Raw genomic sequence first — 20256 nt, 5'->3', positions numbered from 1 at the left:
AAGGAACATCATTGCTGCCGCTGTGCTGCAACTTAAAGATCACTGTAAAATAGGGTGGGCAGACAGATGTGGGTTTTTTTTGCTTACTTAAAACACAAAGTAAATGCAAAATTCACCTTAATCATTCACTGAACTTATCCAGGCTTTCTCTGTTACTACAGGAACACACAACATACTTATATGTAATGATCAGTCATTAACTTTGACAATATCCTAAGATTTTTTCCCCAAAAGATCATAAGGCAGAATTAAGGGCTGGAGTTGATTCAAGCCAGTGGCAAAGTTCTCATGGAGTTCACTGCCAAAGGATCAAATCTTCAAAGCAGGCAGGACATGGAGTACTGAATTGATTCATACATATAATAGACTTCCAACATAATTGCAAATATTTGGTGTAATCAGCCAATGCAAGACCGTGGGTTTTTCTGACACTGAGGGTTTGGGCTGGTCAACTTTCTACTGAGTTCTGAGAAGTCATCTCAGATCCAAAAAAAAAATCAGACTATTGGCACTCCCAGTCATTCCCAACATCGCTACTCATGGTACTGGTAAATTGTGCAAGGTCCTTAACTATTGCTGGTTGCTTACTCTGCAACCATAGCTGCTACATGCTAGCTGCTAAAATATGTAAAGAAGCCTTTATAAATTTTGCCTTATGCAGAGCTGAAGTGGCCAGCAAAGGAACCCAGAAGTGGATTCCTGTCAGTGAACATTTTACAAGACGCAGGTCAACAGCACAGAAATGGGCAGGTTAGGTAAACGAGTGAAGAAGAAATGCCAAAATGTGATGGAGACTGAAGGGGAGTTTACAAGCAAACAGAATAAAGGATTATTTGAAGTTTAAAAACAAAACAAAGGATTATTTAGAAACAAAATCATCCACTTGATGATCCAGTTCCTTTGGTATGGCTGGGGTGGTGATGTCTGATCACATCCTGGAGCATGCACAAGCCTCTTTCATCACCGCAGTCTGTCACAAGCAAAGAAACTTCATTTTTAGTATACGCATCATGACTCCGTTAACCACATTTTTCATGTAATGAGTGCATTTTCATGCTTTGCCCTAGTTCCCTCTCGTGTCTCACCTCTCTTGCTTTCCCTTTCAGGTTCTATATTGAAAGCATCTCCTATCTGAAGGACAATGCCACCATTGAGCTGTTTTTCTTGAATGCCAAGTCCTGCATCTACAAGGTAAGGACTCGGGGAGCTCTGGGTGGCACTGGGGTGGGCTGAGACACCTGGGTCTGCATCCCCTCACCCAAAATTTATGCTGGTCACACCCGGACTTCAAGATACGACCCCCTCCTCCTCCTCCCACCCTCCCTCACTCCTCTGTCTCTAACCGCCCTGGCCAGCTTCCCTGTCGGAGGGAGGTTCTGAGGTAAAACACCCCTGGAAGTAACTCTTCCAGTTGGTAGGAGGGAATCTGCAGCTGCTAAAATTATAAACTGGCTTGTATTTAGAAGGAAATGTCTGGGTTTGTGTTAAAAAACCGCCGGTGGAGAAGCTCTTGCGGCCCGCTCTGGGCTGAGTGGATGTCGTTAGCGGTTCCCGCCCGAAGAGGGCGGCAGCGGCCGCGCGGGCTGCGGCGCGGGCGCCATCTTCTGGGCTAGGCGGCGAGGGAGCGGGAGTGTGTACGGAGGGGTGAGTCTGTGAGAGAGTAAGTGCGTGTGTCTGTGAGATTGTACGTGTGAGAGAGAGTGTGCAAGGAAAGTGTGAGAGTGCGTGAGGTTGTGCGTGCGAGAGTGGGCGTAGGCATGGGGGGCTGAGTGCGTGAGGGGTGTGTGACTGGAACCGTGAGAGTTCGTGCACCTGTGAGAGTGTGTAAGTGTGCCAGCGATGGATATGACTACATGTTTGTGACAGTGTGACTGAGAGTTTGTGAGCCAGGGGGAGTGAGCATGTGGGCGTATGAGGGGCAGGGAAGGGTGTCTGTGGGTGTGTATTGAAGACCACCTTGTACAGGAACAAGCCATGCACGGAGAAATGTTTTTTGTACCAGAAATAGCCCTGCCTCGTAGGCTATTGAAAACACCAGCCTGCTGTCGCCGGCATTGTAACAGAGCTGCCCCTTGCAAGGCACTCTGTGTGCCAGAGACAAGGGCGTCCTGGCACGGCCTCCACTCCCCCACCAAAGTGCCCGCGGCAGAGCTGCGAAGCTGATCCCTCCGATGCCACAAGCCAACCATACAAGTGCAAGGGCAGGGTCCAGAAAATTAAGCTGGCGCAAAACCCGCTGAGGTGGGGGCTGGCTGCGTTCGGACTCGGACAGGTGGACCGGAGGGGCGGCTCGATGTGTGGGACTAGGAGAGGGGTTTCAGCAGCTGGGATTCCCTGGGAGGATCCCTCCTACCTCCCTCTGTGCTGGCAGCGGCCATTCCCGGTGACTCACCTCCATTTGCCAGGGAGGAAGTGGTAGGAAAAGACAGCTGTAGTTAGGGAGGGATTGTACCGCCATCCCACAACCCTCAGCAGGTTTGTGACCTGCTAAGCCACCTAGCTTACACTGAATCTGGAGCCTCGCTCCCTGACATCTGCATGTCCTAAAATGCAGGGACTAGCTTTGCATCTCCTGAAGTGCAGGGTAGAAGCCAGAAAATGCCTTTTTTCCAGTGCCCAGGAAAGAGGCAGGGCTGCTGAGCTGAGCTGTGCAGAGCTTTGCTCTCTGGCAAGGCTGCAATTAGATGTGCTTAGTCAGCCCTCTCCAGCAACGAGCTCAGTGAACATCACATTTTGGTTCCTGGGGAAAGTTCCTTTTGGGAGTATTGCCAGGAAACGCTTACACTGTTGTTCTTTTTTTGGAGAAAGCTTAATAAGAAGAAGAGAAGAAAAAAAAAGAAAAAGAGTGCCTACAAATCTAGGTTGGTCTATTTTAGTCTGACCTCTTCTGAAACCATTACTTTGCACATTCAAGCTGACTGTCATCTCTATCCAAAAATAGCCCTGCTGGATTCCCAGTCTCCCATGCGGGTCCCTCCCCATTTGACTTCCAGCCACAGTTAAGCCGTGCTGTGCTATTAAAGGCGCTGAATTTGAAGGTTGGGTGCAAAGTCTCTGCTAAGACGCAGGGCGAGCACCCAGCCGGCATGCCTGGAGGATTGCTCTAGGTCTAGAAAGGGGCATTCAGTGTCTAAGCACAGCCAGTGCTTGTTGTCCCTGCAGCTAGCAGGGGGTGTTGCATGCTCCCAAACTTTGAAAGCTTCCTTGTTGCACCAAAGGTTTCCTCATTGGACTTCCCACAGATGACTTCACCCCAAGCTCCCCTGCAGCTCAGAAAGACCATAGTGCGTATGATACAAGGGTAGTTCATTACGCCATGCTAGCACCTCAGACCTTGCCCTGTTGATTCTCCAGACACACAACCTCAAATGTCCCCATGCACAGGGCTGCTCAGTTGGGAAAGAAGATGACTGTGGCCTGTTTAGCTTGGGGCTGCTGGTCCCCTGGGTTGCCAGCTGGCTCTGCGTTGGGTACTATACTCCTGGCTGTGCCCATGCCTCCTCCTCACCCACCCTGTTTTATAATGAGACATTTGTGGACCCACACATCCAAACCCTCGCACAGGACCAGCAAGCCACTGTTGCCCAGAAAGACCAAGCCACATTTGTACTACCAAATGAGACAGGGCTTGGCATCGAGTGCTGTCCCTTGATCAGTCAGGCTGTTTAATGACTAGCACGTTCTGGCACGGGTTTTGGCCTGTGCCAACTAGCCCTGTCCCAGTCATTGCTCGGGCAAGGATGTTCAAGGATAAGCACCTGTTCCCAAGAGGCAATACAGTGGAGGTAACCCCATCTGGGACCGGGGGAGGGAGGGAGAGTGTTTAGTCATGAGCTATATTGTGCCATGTACCCTTAGGGCCAGAGAATGGCCCACCTTACCTACTTGTATAGCCTTGCCATAACATCGATACGTGGTTGCAGAGGCTGGTTTGTCCGTGCGATGCCCGGTGGTTCAAGGTGGGAGGAAGACCAGGCACTCTGGCTCTACTCCGCATCGGCCCTTGCTGTAGGATATGCCTGACTGCCCCAGCCCGGCCCTGCCTGCAGCTGAATCGACATCTTGCACCAGCCGCTTTCCTTGGCAGATGCACATCGTTAGTGCAGGTGCCTGCGTGAATCAGGCAGTTTAGCTGAACAGGGGAAGGTGTGTTTATTGCCCATAGCAGAGCTGGTCTTCGCTCCCCAAGGAGTTGTTATGAAGGAGGTGAAGGAAGTGCTTATTTTAAAAAGCTGGCACTGGTGAAAGCCAAGGACACCTGGATCTTATCCTCTGTTTTGTTCCCTTTGTTTTTGATTTTGCCAGAGACAAGCCAACGCAGCAATTGTGGCTTGTAAATGAGGTGTGGCCATGACTTGGCTGGAGCATGGATCACAGCAGTGATCTATATTTAGATCACTCGTTTCTTGCCAGATGAAGTAAAATATTAAAAACAGCAGCTTAAATAAATACAACAGAAAAACCACCTCAGGAGTGAGCTGAACAGTGACCCAGTTTACAGGGGCACGTACGTAGGAGACAACGTAGGAGTTCTAGTTGCAGAATAGAGGCCCAAACAGTATCTCAGTGAAAGCCCACTATCTTCCCAAAAGCAGGGACCAGAGACTCGGACAGAGCACACTTGGCCACAAGATTAATGCTCGTGCCTCCCATCCCAAGCATCTTTGATGCCGTGTCTGCATCCCACACATTCAGACAGAGCAGTGGCTGGACCCATTGGTTCTGTGACTACGATCTCAGGCACAGCAGAAGGACCCTGAGAGGATCTCATGGGACCATCGGTGTCCTTCATGTGACCATGGTGTCCAAGCAAAACACTTACTGACCCTCCAAGATTGCCTTCATCGAGGCCTGAATCCTATAGAATGGAGCAATGAAGATCAACCAAAAGATTTGCTGTCGCAGCTCATTCTCAAAGCACCCCCAGCCCCAGTGCTCATGGGGATGAAGGGGCCAAAAACAGAGCTCCAAGAGGGAATATGGCTCTTCTTCGTGTGAGTTTACCCTAAGCAAGGGCCAGAGGAGTTCTGTGGGGGTTTTGACACAACCTCAGTGAAGACAAATTTTCTCATTTCCTTGTTTCTGTGAGTCAAGGACAAGGCTGTGTTCCCCTGAAGCACAGGTGACATTTGAGGGAGAAAAAATGTATTTCCCAGACTCCTTTTCACGAAATCACACAAGAAAATAAAAATTACCCTGATCCTCCCCCTTCCACCTGCCTTCTCCTCCCTCCTCCCCAAGATCCCTTCATGCACATGCAGTTATGCCTCATTTACCAAGCCATTACACAGAATATTTGGCTTTCTCCACATCTGAGTGGGCAGGTTCTCCCTCACTTTGGTCTCCAGGAGCATAGGGAAAGCTTTGAAGCCTAGCCAGGGGAGAAAACACACCGCACGCTTCACCGTGCAGTAGCCAGGAGGAGATGCATGTTCTTCTTGCAGGAGCTCAAACTGACTCAAGTCTCTTTTTCTTTCTTGTTTTCTTCACCTTTCAAGGAACTCATTGAGGTTGACAGTGAAGTGGTGTTTGAACTGGCTGCATACATCTTGCAGGTAAGCACCCGCCTTCTCTCGCTTTGTGCTTCCTCGTGTTGCATTAAATCTCTTGACTTGCCAAATCCAAAATAGCTGTACAGAAGTGCAGGGGTTCACCCACTTGCAGGAGAAAGATGTCTTTACACAGTTTTCATCATTTATACCAAAGCCAAATAGATATAGAAGGCTCTCAAACAAGACCTCTTCACGCATGGAGCGGATTCGACTGCAACATTTTGCACACATAAATGCATATTATGTTTGGACCCACACAGCTCTCCAAGACCCTGGGGTATGATGTAAAGCCAGAGAAAATCTAAGTGATGAATGCAATTTCCTAGGTGAAATCCATATATACTGGGTTCTTCTCCAGTGACTTTACTTGCATTTGTTTTCCCAATGGAGCTTGGCCCTCTGATGATCTCCATAAGCTTCTGTATATGCAAGTGTCTGTATTCTCCAAGGTGGGCAGAAAGGCTTAAAGACTTCCAAAAAACCTTTCCAGAAAAAAAATTGTCTTTTAAAGTTCTGCTCCTCAGGAAGAGGGAAAGGGTCAGAGAGCAAATTACCAGCAGTGTTTGGTAAATCTCTGGTTCTCAAAGAGGAACCTTTTCAGGGTAGTAGAGGTGTTTTTTGTGAAAAATCTCTTTTTAGCAGCATGACTGCGGGAGCAGATCAGAGATAATTGTCAAATGATTCTTGTTCACCTTTCGTACAGTGTAGTCTTCATTTTTTTTCCCCATCAGCCATGAAGCTATGAGGAGCCATGTGAGCGGAGAAGCCATCTCATTGGACTGCCCTAATAAATAACAATGCATTGCACTTTATAGCACTTTCCCTGTTAAAGAAGCAATTAATGCGTAGGGATTTGAATCTTCATTAAACTCGTTTTATGTAACAAAAATGGAGCGACAGAGTGAGGATGGGGGACTCAATTAAAAGCACATTATAGAAATTGCATATTGGCTGTTGGGGGAATACACATCAAACAACAGGCTCATTCTGAGAAGCAGCAACAGGGTTATGAATCTATTGTCTGCTCATCCTAATGAATAACTTGAGCACTTAGTAATTGTACAGCCAGATCCAGATCTGCCACTCTAACCCTCGTTGCTGTGGTTGTTTCTCATCACAGACAAACACAGGATGTTACGTGCATTCCTGTAGTAGTTTGATGTGTAAATTAATGAAAACAGTCAAAACAAGCCACACCTCTGGTGTCTGTAACCAGAAATTACTACAACCCATGTTTGTGACAGGATCCAAGCAAAACAAGAGGGATCATACTGCATTTTGTTTTACTTTTCACTGCAACATGCAGGTCAAAGAACTGAAGTATGGAGAATCTACCCTACAAAATTGTTTTTTAAATTCAGTATGCTCATCCCATATGCTTTGGGTTTTGCTTTGTGTTGAACTATAATCATGATATGCTCTAGGCCTCCTTCCTGTGAACCAGAGGAGAGCTTGTCTGCCCTTCAGTTCATCCAGAGGGATGAAGTCCCAGAGGAAGATAGTCAGAACTCCAATGATTTAGTCTGCAGCCATATTTCAAATTGTTGTGTTACCAGAACAAATTAAAGTACCACCAAAGCTCTGAACTTTACCCCAGCCTCAGGACTGAAGCACCACTGGACGTGGGCTGACAGGTTTTGCGGGTGGATGGACGGATGTAAAGACAAAAGACCTGAATGCAAAACCCGGTCCTCTTGGCAGCGGAAATTCCCTCACTGCACAAATTACATTATTGCACTGTGCTTTCTGTGTAGCTGACGGCAAATGAGGTGCGTTAGCATGCATCATATGAAATGCATATTGCCTATGGAAAATGCAAAATGCGTATTACATCTACTGAGGAGGGGACTCGCCAGATTTTGAGGGTTCACCAGATATGCAGTTAGACTCAGGTACTAATCTAACTACTGGAGTGGAACGTTTCCCAGCCCTTTAACATCAGGCTGTGATGGTAATAAATAGAAATATCTAGATATCTAAGTAAGGGAGCTAAATACTCCCACAAACACCCAGCAAGGAGTTAGAGAAGCCTGTGTCTTGCACCCCCTTGAAAGCTGACAGTGAGCTAGTTTTTGAAAGTCTAGTTACCAGGAAATAACGAGAATACTTGTAAAAAGTGTCAGGAGAGTTGCAGTCTCAGAGGCTACTCAAAGTCACTGAGACTTCAGAGATCTTCTAGTAATGTAGCATCCACATTGACCCAAAAAATTACTTATTTACTAGCATTATTTCTTGCAGCTTCTTGGGTATCCACTAGCAGAATGAGGAATCATCTGGCCCTTTTGCCAGATGGCAAACCTTTTGTTTGTTACTCTGCCCAGCTCACTGCATGTATCATGGCACTTGACATTAGATACTGGTTCCAAAAAAAACATGAGGAATCAATTACAACAGGAAATTGCTGCTAAATGAATTTTGCAAATGGAAAACCTTGAACAGTTGTTTTCTTAATTTTTTTTCTATTTCTAATGATATATTTTTAATTTTTCTCCCTCATTTTACAGGAGGCAAAGGGAGATTTTTCAAGGTAGGTGATCTTAAAAGTTTTTGTCATTGTGTGCTGTGAGAATGAATCTGGTAAAATCACTGTGTGAGCGGTGTGACTCACTCGTAGCTGTGTAGCAACAGAAATGCACTGCTAACATAGATATCGTGTCTCCTGAAATCATTTCTTCACAAAACACAGCCTTTGACCAGAGCATGCCTTGCAAACAGCGTTATTTGTGACTTTGTTGTTGACAAAGTCTTTTTATGTGCCCATGAAGTTCAGGAAATAGACTAGTCTTCGGAAGGAAATTACTAAGGAAGTGACTCTACTATCACTGTTATATCACAGATCCAGCCAGAGGCAACATTGAAATTCCATCACTAATTGATATTTCAGCTTGAATTTGGAACAGAGTTCTCAAAATCACGATTTAGATAATTGGTTTTGTTGAACTTCCGCTATCCCTTGAGCCAAATCTTCAGACATGCTGTAAGAAATTCAAAGACGTGACTGTGCTTGGTGTTTCAGAAGACTGTTAATGAAATGCCCAAGAATTTTCATTTTCTTCTGTCAGTTACACATTAGTAGCAACGAAAAGTCAGATGGATGTTTGATGCCTCATATGAGAAACATGAAAGTTCTTCATCTGAAGCTCAGGAGATCTGTCTATGCTAAAAAATTCACATACTCCATGTATTACTTTTACTGAGTTCAGCTGGAGGACCACAATATTCATTGAAGTTAGTTTCAGAGAAGAAAACAAGGTGTGAATGGGCAGTGAGGTTGAATTGCCAGATGAGCCTAAAGAGGTGTCTTAATTTTGTCAGCATTGAGATACACTGAGAGAAGACTGTAATGATACTCTGTGCACCCATAGGAGGCTGTGAATAACAGGCAGGTTCCGCCTTCTGGTGGACTGGGACTTCTAGCCAACTAAAATTGAGACAAATCAGTGAAAAGGAACAATACTTTGCAAATATTGCCTGCCCGTCGTGGAATCTGAGATGACATAAGGTAACCCTTGCTAAAAGGAAGTTTAAGTTCTGCCTTATCATTTCTCAAAACCTTAATCAACTTGCAAAATCCTGACATGCATCTGACCACAGAAACACAAGCCCAGTCTTGCTTCATTTTTCAGTTCCACCCGATTTGGAGTAACTCAGCTATCAGCAGTTTCTTTAGAGAGTACCGGAGTGCATGTGGCTCTTTCACTTTTCAGTCTGGTTTTCAGTGCACTAAGTGCTTAGCCCAGAAGAGCTGGACCAAGCAGAGTTTTGCTATTCAAACCTGTGATAAACCACATCTTCCACTGGTTTTGCTATGAAGAACAATATTTAATGTTTCTCAGAATATCCTGGACATGACAAAAACACACCCAGAAAGTGTACATTCAGACTATGAAACACAGAATAGAAAGGAATCAGATGGCTCGGGGTAATAGGACTGAAAGCATTTTATCTTCAAGTATCTGTTTCCAGACCAGAAGTGGAAACAGCCGGTGGAAAGCATCCATCTGCTAAAAGCTGTTTGATGTCCCTTGTAAAAGGAATGGTTGAGTTTATCACAGTGCATTTCTCTAGGCCACAGAGAAATGAGGAATCTACTCTGAGAGCACAGAAGATACCTCAACACATGGTATTAACTGCTTCCTCCACATCGGTGTGGCAGTCATCACCATCCCCATTAACACAGTTAGCTCTTAGTCCTTTCCACCTGTGGATCACAATGATTTGAAGTGGAAGGGGGAATCCTTACATCCAAGTCAGGCAGAGAAGTGGTGTCATAATAACAACTTGCTGACACTGCCAGGGATCTTAATTTATAAATGAGCTTTGGTGGCAAAGCAATCTGCCATATTAGTGGAGTTTAAAGCCTATTCTTGGAGGAAGGTAGAAGAATCCTACCCTGACCCTCTATGGTCTAGGAGAAGACTTCGCATCTCCAGGGATGTCAGTCCAGCGGCTCCCCTCTAATGCGCACTGACATGGGTCTATGTGCTGGGTGGGATCCAGGTGCTACTGAAATCATTGTGGTCAAGATTTTGCCTGCTGAGATTTGTGGGTTTTTGTATCAGCAGTGTAAAATCTGGGAGGCAAACCAAGCCTGGGGCCAGCCAGAGGAACTGCAGATGGAGACAAATGTTCTGACTTCTCTTAGGGCTGAAGTGAGCTTCAGTGTTTGAAGTTAGTTGATGTTGAAATGCTGTTTAAAATAGAAGTGGCTACTCTTTGAAACAGAGAAGCTCTGCAGTTGTGAATGTCTTGCTGCTGAGATTTAAAGATAATATGTTGTGCATGACAGCATACATTGTATGAAGGCTGAACTCTTGAACTCCTGCTTTGTTTTTGAAGAAAAAAAGTTAATTCTAAAGGGTTGCATGCTTGGAACGCAGACTGCAGATTTCCCACACCTGTCCTGTCTACTGCCACCATCAGATTTATAGCCTGTGAGGCTACAAGTTTCTCTTTGGCTCTGATCCAGAAAAGTGCATAAGCACTGGCTCATTTGTAGCAATGGGAGAATAGCTGTTCCCCATGGGAGCCTTCCTATGAGTCACCTCAGGTGCAGGGATAGCCAATGTCAAATTGTCGCAATTTCAGCTGTGAGTTGGCACCAGCCCATGGTGGCCAGAGCGTGATTACCTCCAAAGCCTACTGCACCCAGGTGGTGGATCACAAGGGGCTGGTTCAGGACTCCTGAATGCAGTTGCAAGTCTGCTTTTTGAGCCTCATGGGAGCTCAAAACACAGAACTGATCTCATAAACTCTAGCAGTCAGTTTTCTACCTCTGTGAACTGCTGCATATACAATGACAGCAGCTCTCACTGCTGCTTTTGAGGCAATAATCCTATGCCTCAGAATAATAACTGTGCTCATAGTACTACTCTTTCCTTTCCCCAAAAGGGGCTTATGTGCCGTTTCAAGCACATGTCCTACGTCCTTTGGTAGGGCATCATCATGTATGAGTCTCTTAACGCTGATTCTTGCCACCTTGGAGTACTGCCTAACTCAGGCATCGCAGTGACTGCCCAGTGTTTGGTAAGCCTGGAGAGCACATAGTCTGAGTCACCCTCATCTGTCTTGAACTAAGATGCCACAATAGCCCTGACAGATCAGTTTGGCATCTATAGCGAACAATTTGACTAAGGCCTTTTCCATTTCTAACGTGTGTTTCATTTCAAAAACAAGCCCATCAGAAACCCTGAGCTCCTGAACCCATTTAGATCAACTAAGAAAAGCATTTCTCAGTGTTTGCTCTAAGTGGCCTGGTCCAACAAGTGTTTTGCAAGCAGAGTTGTACAAAGGGCACATCTCTTAGCTGATACAGATCCAGGCAGAGCGAGGTTTAAAATAAAAAGTTATTCTCCTTAAGAAGTTCCTAGTCGTCTGCATTAAAGTAGCATGGTTTTCACGTTATCTAAAAGAATCCCCAAATGCTTCAGCTGACAAGACTGAAAAAAGTTTGCATTTAGGCTGGGACATACCACTGAATTTAGGACAATTGAGTATCCCTGTTCAGCTGATTCTCAGGTTGAATAGGACACTTAAGATTTGATCTGTGCTTTTTCATATTAGTTACAAAAGTTTTGACTTCAAAGGCACAGAATCATATGTATAAAGCTCCTAAACCAGTGTCCTGCAAATGGAGGTAAAGGTTATTAACTTAAGCTAATCTTGTTACTAGTGGGGAGCTGAGTCACACGTGGTTGGCAGAGCGTGGGCAGGACAAATTTCAATTCCTTAGATGAACACAAGACCCTCTTTAGGCCTACATAGAGGAAGGAACCAGGGTGCCCTGACTAATTTTGGGGGGAGCATCACATAATGTTAAAATAGTTGAGATTTTCCCTGTAAATTAATCCTACTGGATTTAGAGTCCAGTCTGACGTTGACCAAAATCTTTGGGAAACTCACACCGACTTCGGTTTTAAATGTTCAGAATCCATCTCTTCAAAATCAAACAGCATCTGTGTCAGCTGGAAATAACATATACTGATCATTTGTCCCTCAGTTTGGGGAGGGGAAAGAAAAAACCCTAAGGAAAACAAAATCCTGAACCGTTGCAGCTAGTCCCTCAGACAGGCTCATTGCTAGATTTCTTCCAGTTAAGCAATATGAGACATTTCGAGTGAACTCCAAGTATCTCCCAGCAACATATGAAAGAATAACAAGGGAGGAAAGCAAAAGGCCAGTTTCCTGTTAAGCAGAATTTCACAATAATTTCAACGTTTGCGCAGATGGTAATCTAACATAGTTTCAGGCTTACTTTTCTTTCTGTGTAACCAAGTGACATTTAACCAATTAGAATTTATTAAGGGGTTACAAAACACAGGCTGCATTCTTGCAACCTTATGGAGGAGATGGTAAGCACTGTATTTCAAACAGTACCGTTTAATCCGAGAATCTCAGACTCTGCGTTTCCTTTTGTATTCGACAGAATGAATTACCATGCTGAGGAGTTGATAACTTTTATGAGCAGTTTAGTTTTGTTACTGATCATTGTTATTACACATGCTGGAAAATGTATGGACTTCCTGAGACAACTGCATATGTAACCTTGCTCAAAATTATTGCAGCCAGTTTGCAAAAACTTGTTTTTCACAAAATGCTTATGAAGTGGCTAGGTAGGCCTTTTACCCCCATGTATAGACAGAAATACTGAGATGTGGTGACTACTCTATTTGGCCAAGACTCATTAAACAGGCAGTACCAGAACGAAGACCAGAACTCAGGAGTTCTGTTTTCTAGGTCCATTCTCCAGTCAGTCGACTCTATTTCTGGTTATCTAACCAGCTCTCAGGATCACACATAAATGGCTTTTCCAGTTCAGTTTTCATATCGTTATTCAGTCTTTTAAATATTATCATTTCCACCATAGTGCAGGAATGAAGTGGTCTGGAGGACACAGAGAAAGTATGGAGCCTTCCCCCTGTATATTAATAAATCTATACCAAAAGCATCCTTCCATATATTACAAGCCTGCAGGTTGGACACTTTTGAATATAAAATAAATGCAGCACAAGTGACCAGATTAAACAAACACTTTCTAAACACAGTAATAAAATAAACACACTGACATATTTCACTAGAAAGAGTAGGAAAGGCAGTAAGTACAAAACCACTTGTGATCGTGTTGGAAACATTTTAAAAATTAAGGGGTTTGGTGTTTTAACAGGAGCCAAGAGGAAAGTGACCTCATGGCCACTAGTTCAAATGCAACCCGAGTTGTTATTTTTTTCCTTTTTCTTGATCTGATATCCTTTTGGGAGTCTAAATTCATTTGTCTTGAGACGAGTCTTGCCAGAAGACTTAGTGAATATATGGACCATGGAATGAAATACCTTTTAGTTCCTGGAAGTGATTACCTGAAATACACTTGGCGCTTTGAAGCTGTGAGGCACTACCTTTACGGTATTTTCTAGGTACTGAGCAGAAATGCTAATCCCATCCAACAACATCACTAAGAATGTCTTTTTCTCTGATTCTTAAGAAACTTTTTATCACAGTGCAAGCAAGCTTTGCTCCTTACCGACAGAAAAGATGGAGCTGACTGGTGTTAGTCCTTTCTTTTATGGGAGCCATTACTGGTTCAGGCTTTTTCCCAGACTCTCAAAGATAGTTAGTCACCACTAATCTTGCCCTATTCAACAATTTTCTGGGCTCAGAAAGTCCCTGTTTGGAAATTACTCCCTGTCTTCCCAGAAAAGTTTTGGAAATTTCTCAACTTCCTTCTATGAGCAGCCAGCCTCAAAAAATCTTCACTTGAGGGCAGTGACTGCTGCTTGTGCTCCGATTGTGCTGGGTTCTATTTTTTTTTCCCCAGTTTCTTTCAAAATGTCAAAAAAATCAGTAAGAGCTGAGTATGCACATGCTGTGGAGGAGACATCTCTGGGCAGATCCAGTAAACTCTGTAAACAGCAACAGTTTTCTAGGCTGTCAGTCATAGAGCAGAGCGGCCAGATCAGCAGATAATACAGAACAGAGCAGCTTCTTGTTCAGACTTGTGCAGATATTTACCTGCTATGGAAGGAAACATGTGAATTGTTTCTGAGCATTTGCACTCACAAAGGAGGATCTATCTGATGGTCAAATGTCCACGAGATTTAGGCAGGAGTGGGCGTTCAAACACTGTTTGTCAAGAGTCATTTGACTTGGCCTATGAGGTGCTACTGAGTGGTTTTCTATGTGCTTACCATGGAAGTGGAAGTGCCTTAGTCATTTCTTGTAAGTGCTGTTCTACACATCTTCACTCTGCAACATTGGAACCTAACTGAGACTTGGGCATCTCTCTCACAGATTTGTCTTTACTAGAAGTTGTGGTCCTGTTTTAAAACTATTTAATTGATTGTCAGGGAACTACCATGATAATAAATGCCTGTAGACATACCCAAAATGCCTGCTCCAGGATTTATGTTAGTGGTTTACCCTATGGCCCAACCTAGCAATTAACCTGCAAACTCCAATTAAGACAAACCCACCTAGGTCTCAGGAAGAGCCTGCTGCTGGGATGTGCAAATGGAGAAATGCTGTGGGAAGATTTTTACAACAACTGAAGCAGTACCAGTCTACTCTACAGACTGTCCCAGAGACAAGAACAAAGCTCAGGGTGACCTGGCATGTCCAAGGGCTCCTTGGGCCTTCAGCAGATGTTAGGATGGCTGGTCTACAGCTGGGGACGTCAAGACAACCTGTCTGCCTGGTTAATGGCCCTGGTGCCCTACAGGAGAAGCCAGCGGGCTGGGAAATCTGCAGCTCTGGAAGAGGTATCTCTCTCCACAGCTCCAGGACAGCCACACTTTTTGGCAGGATAAAGGGCAGGGTACAAGAAGGCAGAAAAAGCCTGCTATTACGAAGTAAGCCAATAAACATTAATTCTCTGGCACTCCTCAGTGTCCTGTCTGGCCCTCTTGACTGTGTATTTCTACGATTTTAAAAGTAACAGCAACACTGTATTCCTTCCCAAGCCTTTGAGGGATTTTTTTTCATGTGCACACAATTTCTTGTGTGTTTAAAAGCAGAAAGGGAGACATTTTGGCTTTGTAGGAGAAAATCCCGTGGTATCACTTCATCTGCAAGAATTTGTCTCCCGTTTCATGAGCTCTCCTTGCTCTCTGGTGTGCAGTGATGCTGCACCAGCTGGCCAGTGTGGCCACTAGAGGTTGCAGGGAGGAGAATGTTAGCGAAGTGGTTGGGCCTGGTCCCACGGAGAGTTTTGTGCAGCAGGACATAAATTCAAGCTGGAGTCTTATCAGTAAAGATGTTGTGCAAAGGCCAGGTCACTGGGGCAAGAGGCTAAGAACAACCTGTGATGCTAAGAAAGCAAATCATTGGTTTTTGCAGCAGGTTGTAAGGTGTTAAATAAAGGTTCTTTATTGCAGCTGAAAGCATCACTTTTTCTTCTCTTCCCCTTGTTTTTCTCTCTGTATGAACATGTCCATGGGACCCTGCTCAATGAAATGTGACATGGTGGTTTTTGTCTCCAGTCACTGGTAGGAAGTGCTTCAACATAACCATCTGGGAGAGCTTCTCTCCAATTTTGATAATAGAGGGAAAAGTTAACTGAGCTGCCATAAAACAAATAAAGAGAGAAGAAAAAGGAAACCCCAGTGCCTTTTGTTAAGGAGGAACAGATGTAGAGCTGTAGCAGCCTGCCAGCTAGGTCAGGTCATATCAAATATTGTGGTTGTTTTCTTGTAGCCTGATCCTCCTTTTGAACTCTCTTTCAGCAATGAAGTTGTAAGGAATGAATTAAAGAAGTTGCCAGCCCTTCCAACACCAGCGCTGAAGGAGCATCCTTCCCTCGCTTACTGGTAACGTATCATTCTGCTGAGCAGCTTTGCAGTGTCTTATGCGGGACCCGGCTCTGGCAATAAGTGATCTGAGAATGGAACTGGGATGCAGGGATTCCTGCCTTCCAGCTCTGGGTCTGCCACTGGCTCATTGCATGATCCAATGCAAGTAGAGCAAGTAGAGCTACCACCCTAGGCCTCAGTTTCCCCATCTGCCAAATGGCTGCAGCAATATCTGGCCAGAAAATTTACTGTAAATGTGCAAGTGTCCTGATGAAATCAAGATGCCTAATGTTCCATTTCCTTTCCCAGCACTTTGCATCTGTGCAAAGAGTTTTCCCAGTTTGAAATGTCAATGTTTTGCACTGCTGTGTGTTATTTTTGAGTGATTGAGCTTCATCTTGCAAGTCCTCTTTGTATGGCTTAGCTGAACTAAAAGGGACGTATTTCTCCTTTTATACAAACTAGGTGATGTTCGGAGGTGGAAGATTGTGAGCTCTGTCTTTATTGCACTGAAAATTAAATCCAGGGTAGGAGCAGGGTCACAATTAAATTTTCTATGCCCCACACATAGATTCTTTGTGCCACCCTGCCTATCCCTTTTATCTGTGCAAATAGGAAAGAATTTGGGGAAAGATTGTTCATTAATGAGGAGATGCTTTCACTTGATTTTCTGTTTGTTCCTCTTTCATGTTTGCCTTTAAAGCATTAGGCTATAAGCCTGGGTGTGGGAGTGAACTTATTTATCTGCTACTCTCTTAATTTCAGCATCTTCGTAATCTGAGGATGGCAGGGGGAAACAAATCAGTTTGTAGTTTATGAACTCAGTTCTTCCCTTTGCCAGGAAGGCAATCCACTTTTCCTAGCATGGCTACAATACCAGAATTAGCTGTACCTAGTGTCAAGCCATTGGCAAGCTAGTCTGTGAGTCCTAAGCACTTTCTGAGCACATCAGGCGAGACTCGGAGTCCCTGGCTGAGGTTAGGAACACTGACAAAAGCTGTGGATCATCAGAGTCTCCTGGTGCTTCTGTCTAGGAAGCAAACCAAATCTTTATGAAAAATTGATAAATGTAGGCTGCCATTTCACTGGAAGCAGCATGGTCTCCCTCTTTGGAGCATCTCTTTCCTTTTTCCACAAACTAATCCACACATTAAAAAGCAGTGCATTTCCAGCCGTGCCAGTGGCCTGGTCTGACTGACAGACTGATAGCTCAAGCTAAAAGCCACCACAAGAGAAGCGGTGGGAACAAGTAGCCATGGACAGGGAAGGCAAATCTGACCCTTCAGCAGGGACTGAGGTCTTATTAAAGTGCCCACATAGCCTTTGCTTCAGTTGCCTGTGATGGTATCCGTACGCAGGAAAGCAGTGACAACCCAGGCTGCCTGTCAGGCCCTGTCTGCCCATCAGGATCTGTCTGCCCCCACTGTCGACAAGTGTTGGTCAACACAGCTATGTTAAGGACTTCTGCTGGGAAATCTCAATGAGGTCTGGGACTTCCCTCTGTCCGTAAGACACTCTCCTTGGTTTTGGGCTATGTTGAGTCACCTGAAACAAGAAGAGCCATGTAAAAACCTCACGCTCAGAATACGAGTATTTACAGTTATACACAAGGTACAGCACTTCTTCCAGCTGTACTTAATTTTGCAGGAGTTCTGATGTGACTGAGAACAGGTCACAGGTTGGAAATCTGGTTGTTTCCAATGGGGTGATAAAAACAGTGGCTACAGTCCTGTGACTCCCTTGTGATTTCACTTCAATAACCAGGTCTCAGAGACTTCTTATACATCAGTAGTTCATTATTTTTTAATGGTGGCTTTTTCATAAACACCCTCTGAAACGCTGAATGCTCTCAAGAAGAGGCTGCTGGTGAATCGAGCGAAAAGCCTCTGAAGTACAGATCAAACTTCAGGGATCTAAGAGGGCAGATTTTTAAAACTGTGTTTTCTGACACTTCTGCATCTCATGCAGATTACACACTGGATACAAATGCCATCCTGCTCTTTTCTGTGTGCAATCAGTTTTATGCTGCAGTTCTTCAGCATTAGCACAAAGCAGTAACAAGTGAATTTCCAACTCCGGAAAGAAACATTTAAAATATTAGGGGTGGGATGGGTAATTGCTCTAGTTAGTTTAAAACAAACAAATATAGCTGTGCTATATTTGTATCAGCTGAAATGGACTAAGAGGTGATAAAATGGATAATCAAGTAAATACTATGACAGCAAGACACTATGATAGATCTGCATGAAATAATACAAGATTTCCATCACACACCATAAAAAAGCATGACCTGTTGCTCCTATCAAACATAGTAAGACCAGTGGGATGACTTCTGGATTCTTAGATGCAGCAAGGGCTGAATCAGCACAGTTTGGTGCCTCCAGCTCTACTTTCATGGAGCCTCCTGGTTGCATACCCTTGCTGCAGGCCTTTCCCTTCACTGTAACCTCTTCTTGGAGGTCTGTACACATCACAACAAAGTTGAAGGTTGTAATTTTTATATCATCAAGTTGCTGTTTCCAGCTCTCTACAGATTAAGAAGAATCAGTTGCACATCTTGTTCTCAAACATCTCTTAGCGTCACTGATTACTGGTGAAGCAAGAAGGGGCTTTTTGGTGGTGTTTTTTTTTTTTCTTTTAAATGAAAGCTGAGTTTCTGGTCCTCCCACACAGTCCAGGAGCTGAGGCCCTGAGTTTTTATTTCTCTTGCCCATGCACGGAAACAACTGACAGTATTTATTATTTTAGATGCAAAACTAATCACAGAGACTGGAGAGAACTTTAGAAAATGTGTTAATTCACAGTGCTCCTTTCCAGCCACTGTCATTGCATTTTATCTCAATTCAGGTCCTCCCCAGCAAGTCAGCCCAGTACTAGGTTGCCAGTAAGAAGGCAAAGAGGAGATGCAACAGCACAAAAGTGGGTGCTAGATGGGATTTTCTACAGACCAGGGGGAAGATAGACTTCTCCCAGGTTCCAACAAACTTTGAATGCACACTTGTTTTTAGCAACCTAAAGCATCAGCATTGTCAGAAAATCCGCCTCTGAAAATATCAGCTGAAAATCACTATTTAGTTTCTCAAATACAACACAGACCTGAAGCTCTGATCCTGCTCTTGGTCCCTTTGGCCCAAAAGATACTCTGCTGGCTTCAGTGAGACAGTGTATGACTGCAAATAAAGACGTTATTAAGTTTGAGAATATAATCAAAATGGACAAATCAGGTTAGAAACAGAACAACAGTGAGGAACAGCAATGAGTGGACAGCTATTTAAAACAGTTCAGTGTGCTGGGAAGAGAGAGGGGAAACAATTACCTTGAAAATCTGGATCTCATGATGAGAAACTGGCCCTGCATTTCCTTGCAAGTTGTCTGTCGTCCAGTTCTGTAAGCTGCTGGGACAAGAGGGATTTCTTGGTAGTTCTAAAGATCTTTATCAGAGTTGTCTGCTGCAGGATATCATCCATGTACTAATTTTTGCAGCTTTGGGGGAATGTTTTATGAGCTGGCAAACAGACAGTAGTGCTTCATCAGCCTCTGTGTCTCCACATTAGTTAAGCGTCCTCTGTCAGCCTGCGTTATGAATGAGTTTCTGTGTCACTGACACAGCAACAAGCCAGAGCAGGGGGAGAGGAGATGTCAGCTGGTGGTCCAGGCACCCTCCCAGCTGTCAATAGCAGTATGGCAGCCGCTCGGAGATGAACAGCTGAAATGATAGGGGAGAATGTTTATAAGCTCTGCTAATGCTCCTTCTGACCCGTGAATGATTTTGCTTGTTTCCCTGGCACATGCTGCGCTTACCACTGTCCCAGAGGTGGAGGCAGAAAGTGACCTCTGTGTTGGATGATCCTTCTTGCACAGGGAATGAAAAGCAAGTTCAAAGAACTGTTAGAGGAGCGACTGTCATGCAGCTGGGGTGGGATTCATCTGACCATGAACACTTCTTCAGTGTAGACCTCTTCATCTGACCTAGGTGCCCTCAGCTCCCTTCGCTGTCAGGGTGAATTGTGCTCTGGAGTATCTCTTTCTTTCCCCAAAATGTGACTAGCTCAGTGTTGTAGAAAGGTGAAAGGCAGCAAATCCCACTCTTAAATTTTCATGGTTCAATTGATAATTCAGGCTTTATTTTTTTTGTCCAAAAGTAGAAACAAGGATGATACTTATCTGGCACTTAACATCTGTAGACATCAAAATATTGTACAATGGAAAGGAAGATCGTCAGTATCCTAACGAGGCAATGGACGTATAGAGAGTGTTGCCTGCATTTGTTTAGGAGAACTGGGTAGAGCCTGGACTATCCCACATCTTTTAGCGTGGGTTGAGAACATAACTTTATTCATCCCACTGTTCAGGAAGGCTCCCTGACATCTAATCTGTCCTTTTGAAGGAAATGGGCCATTGATTGGCTTCCCTACCAAGGGATA

General features: G+C 44.5%; 1 protein-coding gene across 1 annotated transcript in view; it reads left to right on the top strand.

Moving 5' to 3' along the window:
- The window catches only part of LOC142079585 (FERM domain-containing protein 4A-like), a 77474-nt gene extending 74663 nt beyond the window's left edge, over positions 1 to 2811 (top strand). Inside the window, exon 5 of the mRNA XM_075144011.1 lies at positions 1107 to 2811. Within this exon, the coding sequence (XP_075000112.1) occupies positions 1107 to 1233 (127 nt within the window). The 3' untranslated portion in view covers positions 1234 to 2811. The remainder of the gene's footprint in view (positions 1 to 1106) is intronic.
- The last annotated feature ends 17445 nt before the right edge of the window (positions 2812 to 20256 follow it).

Source organism: Calonectris borealis, chromosome 1 (genome assembly GCF_964195595.1).
Source record: "Calonectris borealis chromosome 1, bCalBor7.hap1.2, whole genome shotgun sequence".
Classification (NCBI taxonomy): domain Eukaryota; kingdom Metazoa; phylum Chordata; class Aves; order Procellariiformes; family Procellariidae; genus Calonectris; species Calonectris borealis.
Note: the sequence above shows the minus strand (reverse complement) of the source record. Positions and strands in the feature narration are given on the sequence as shown.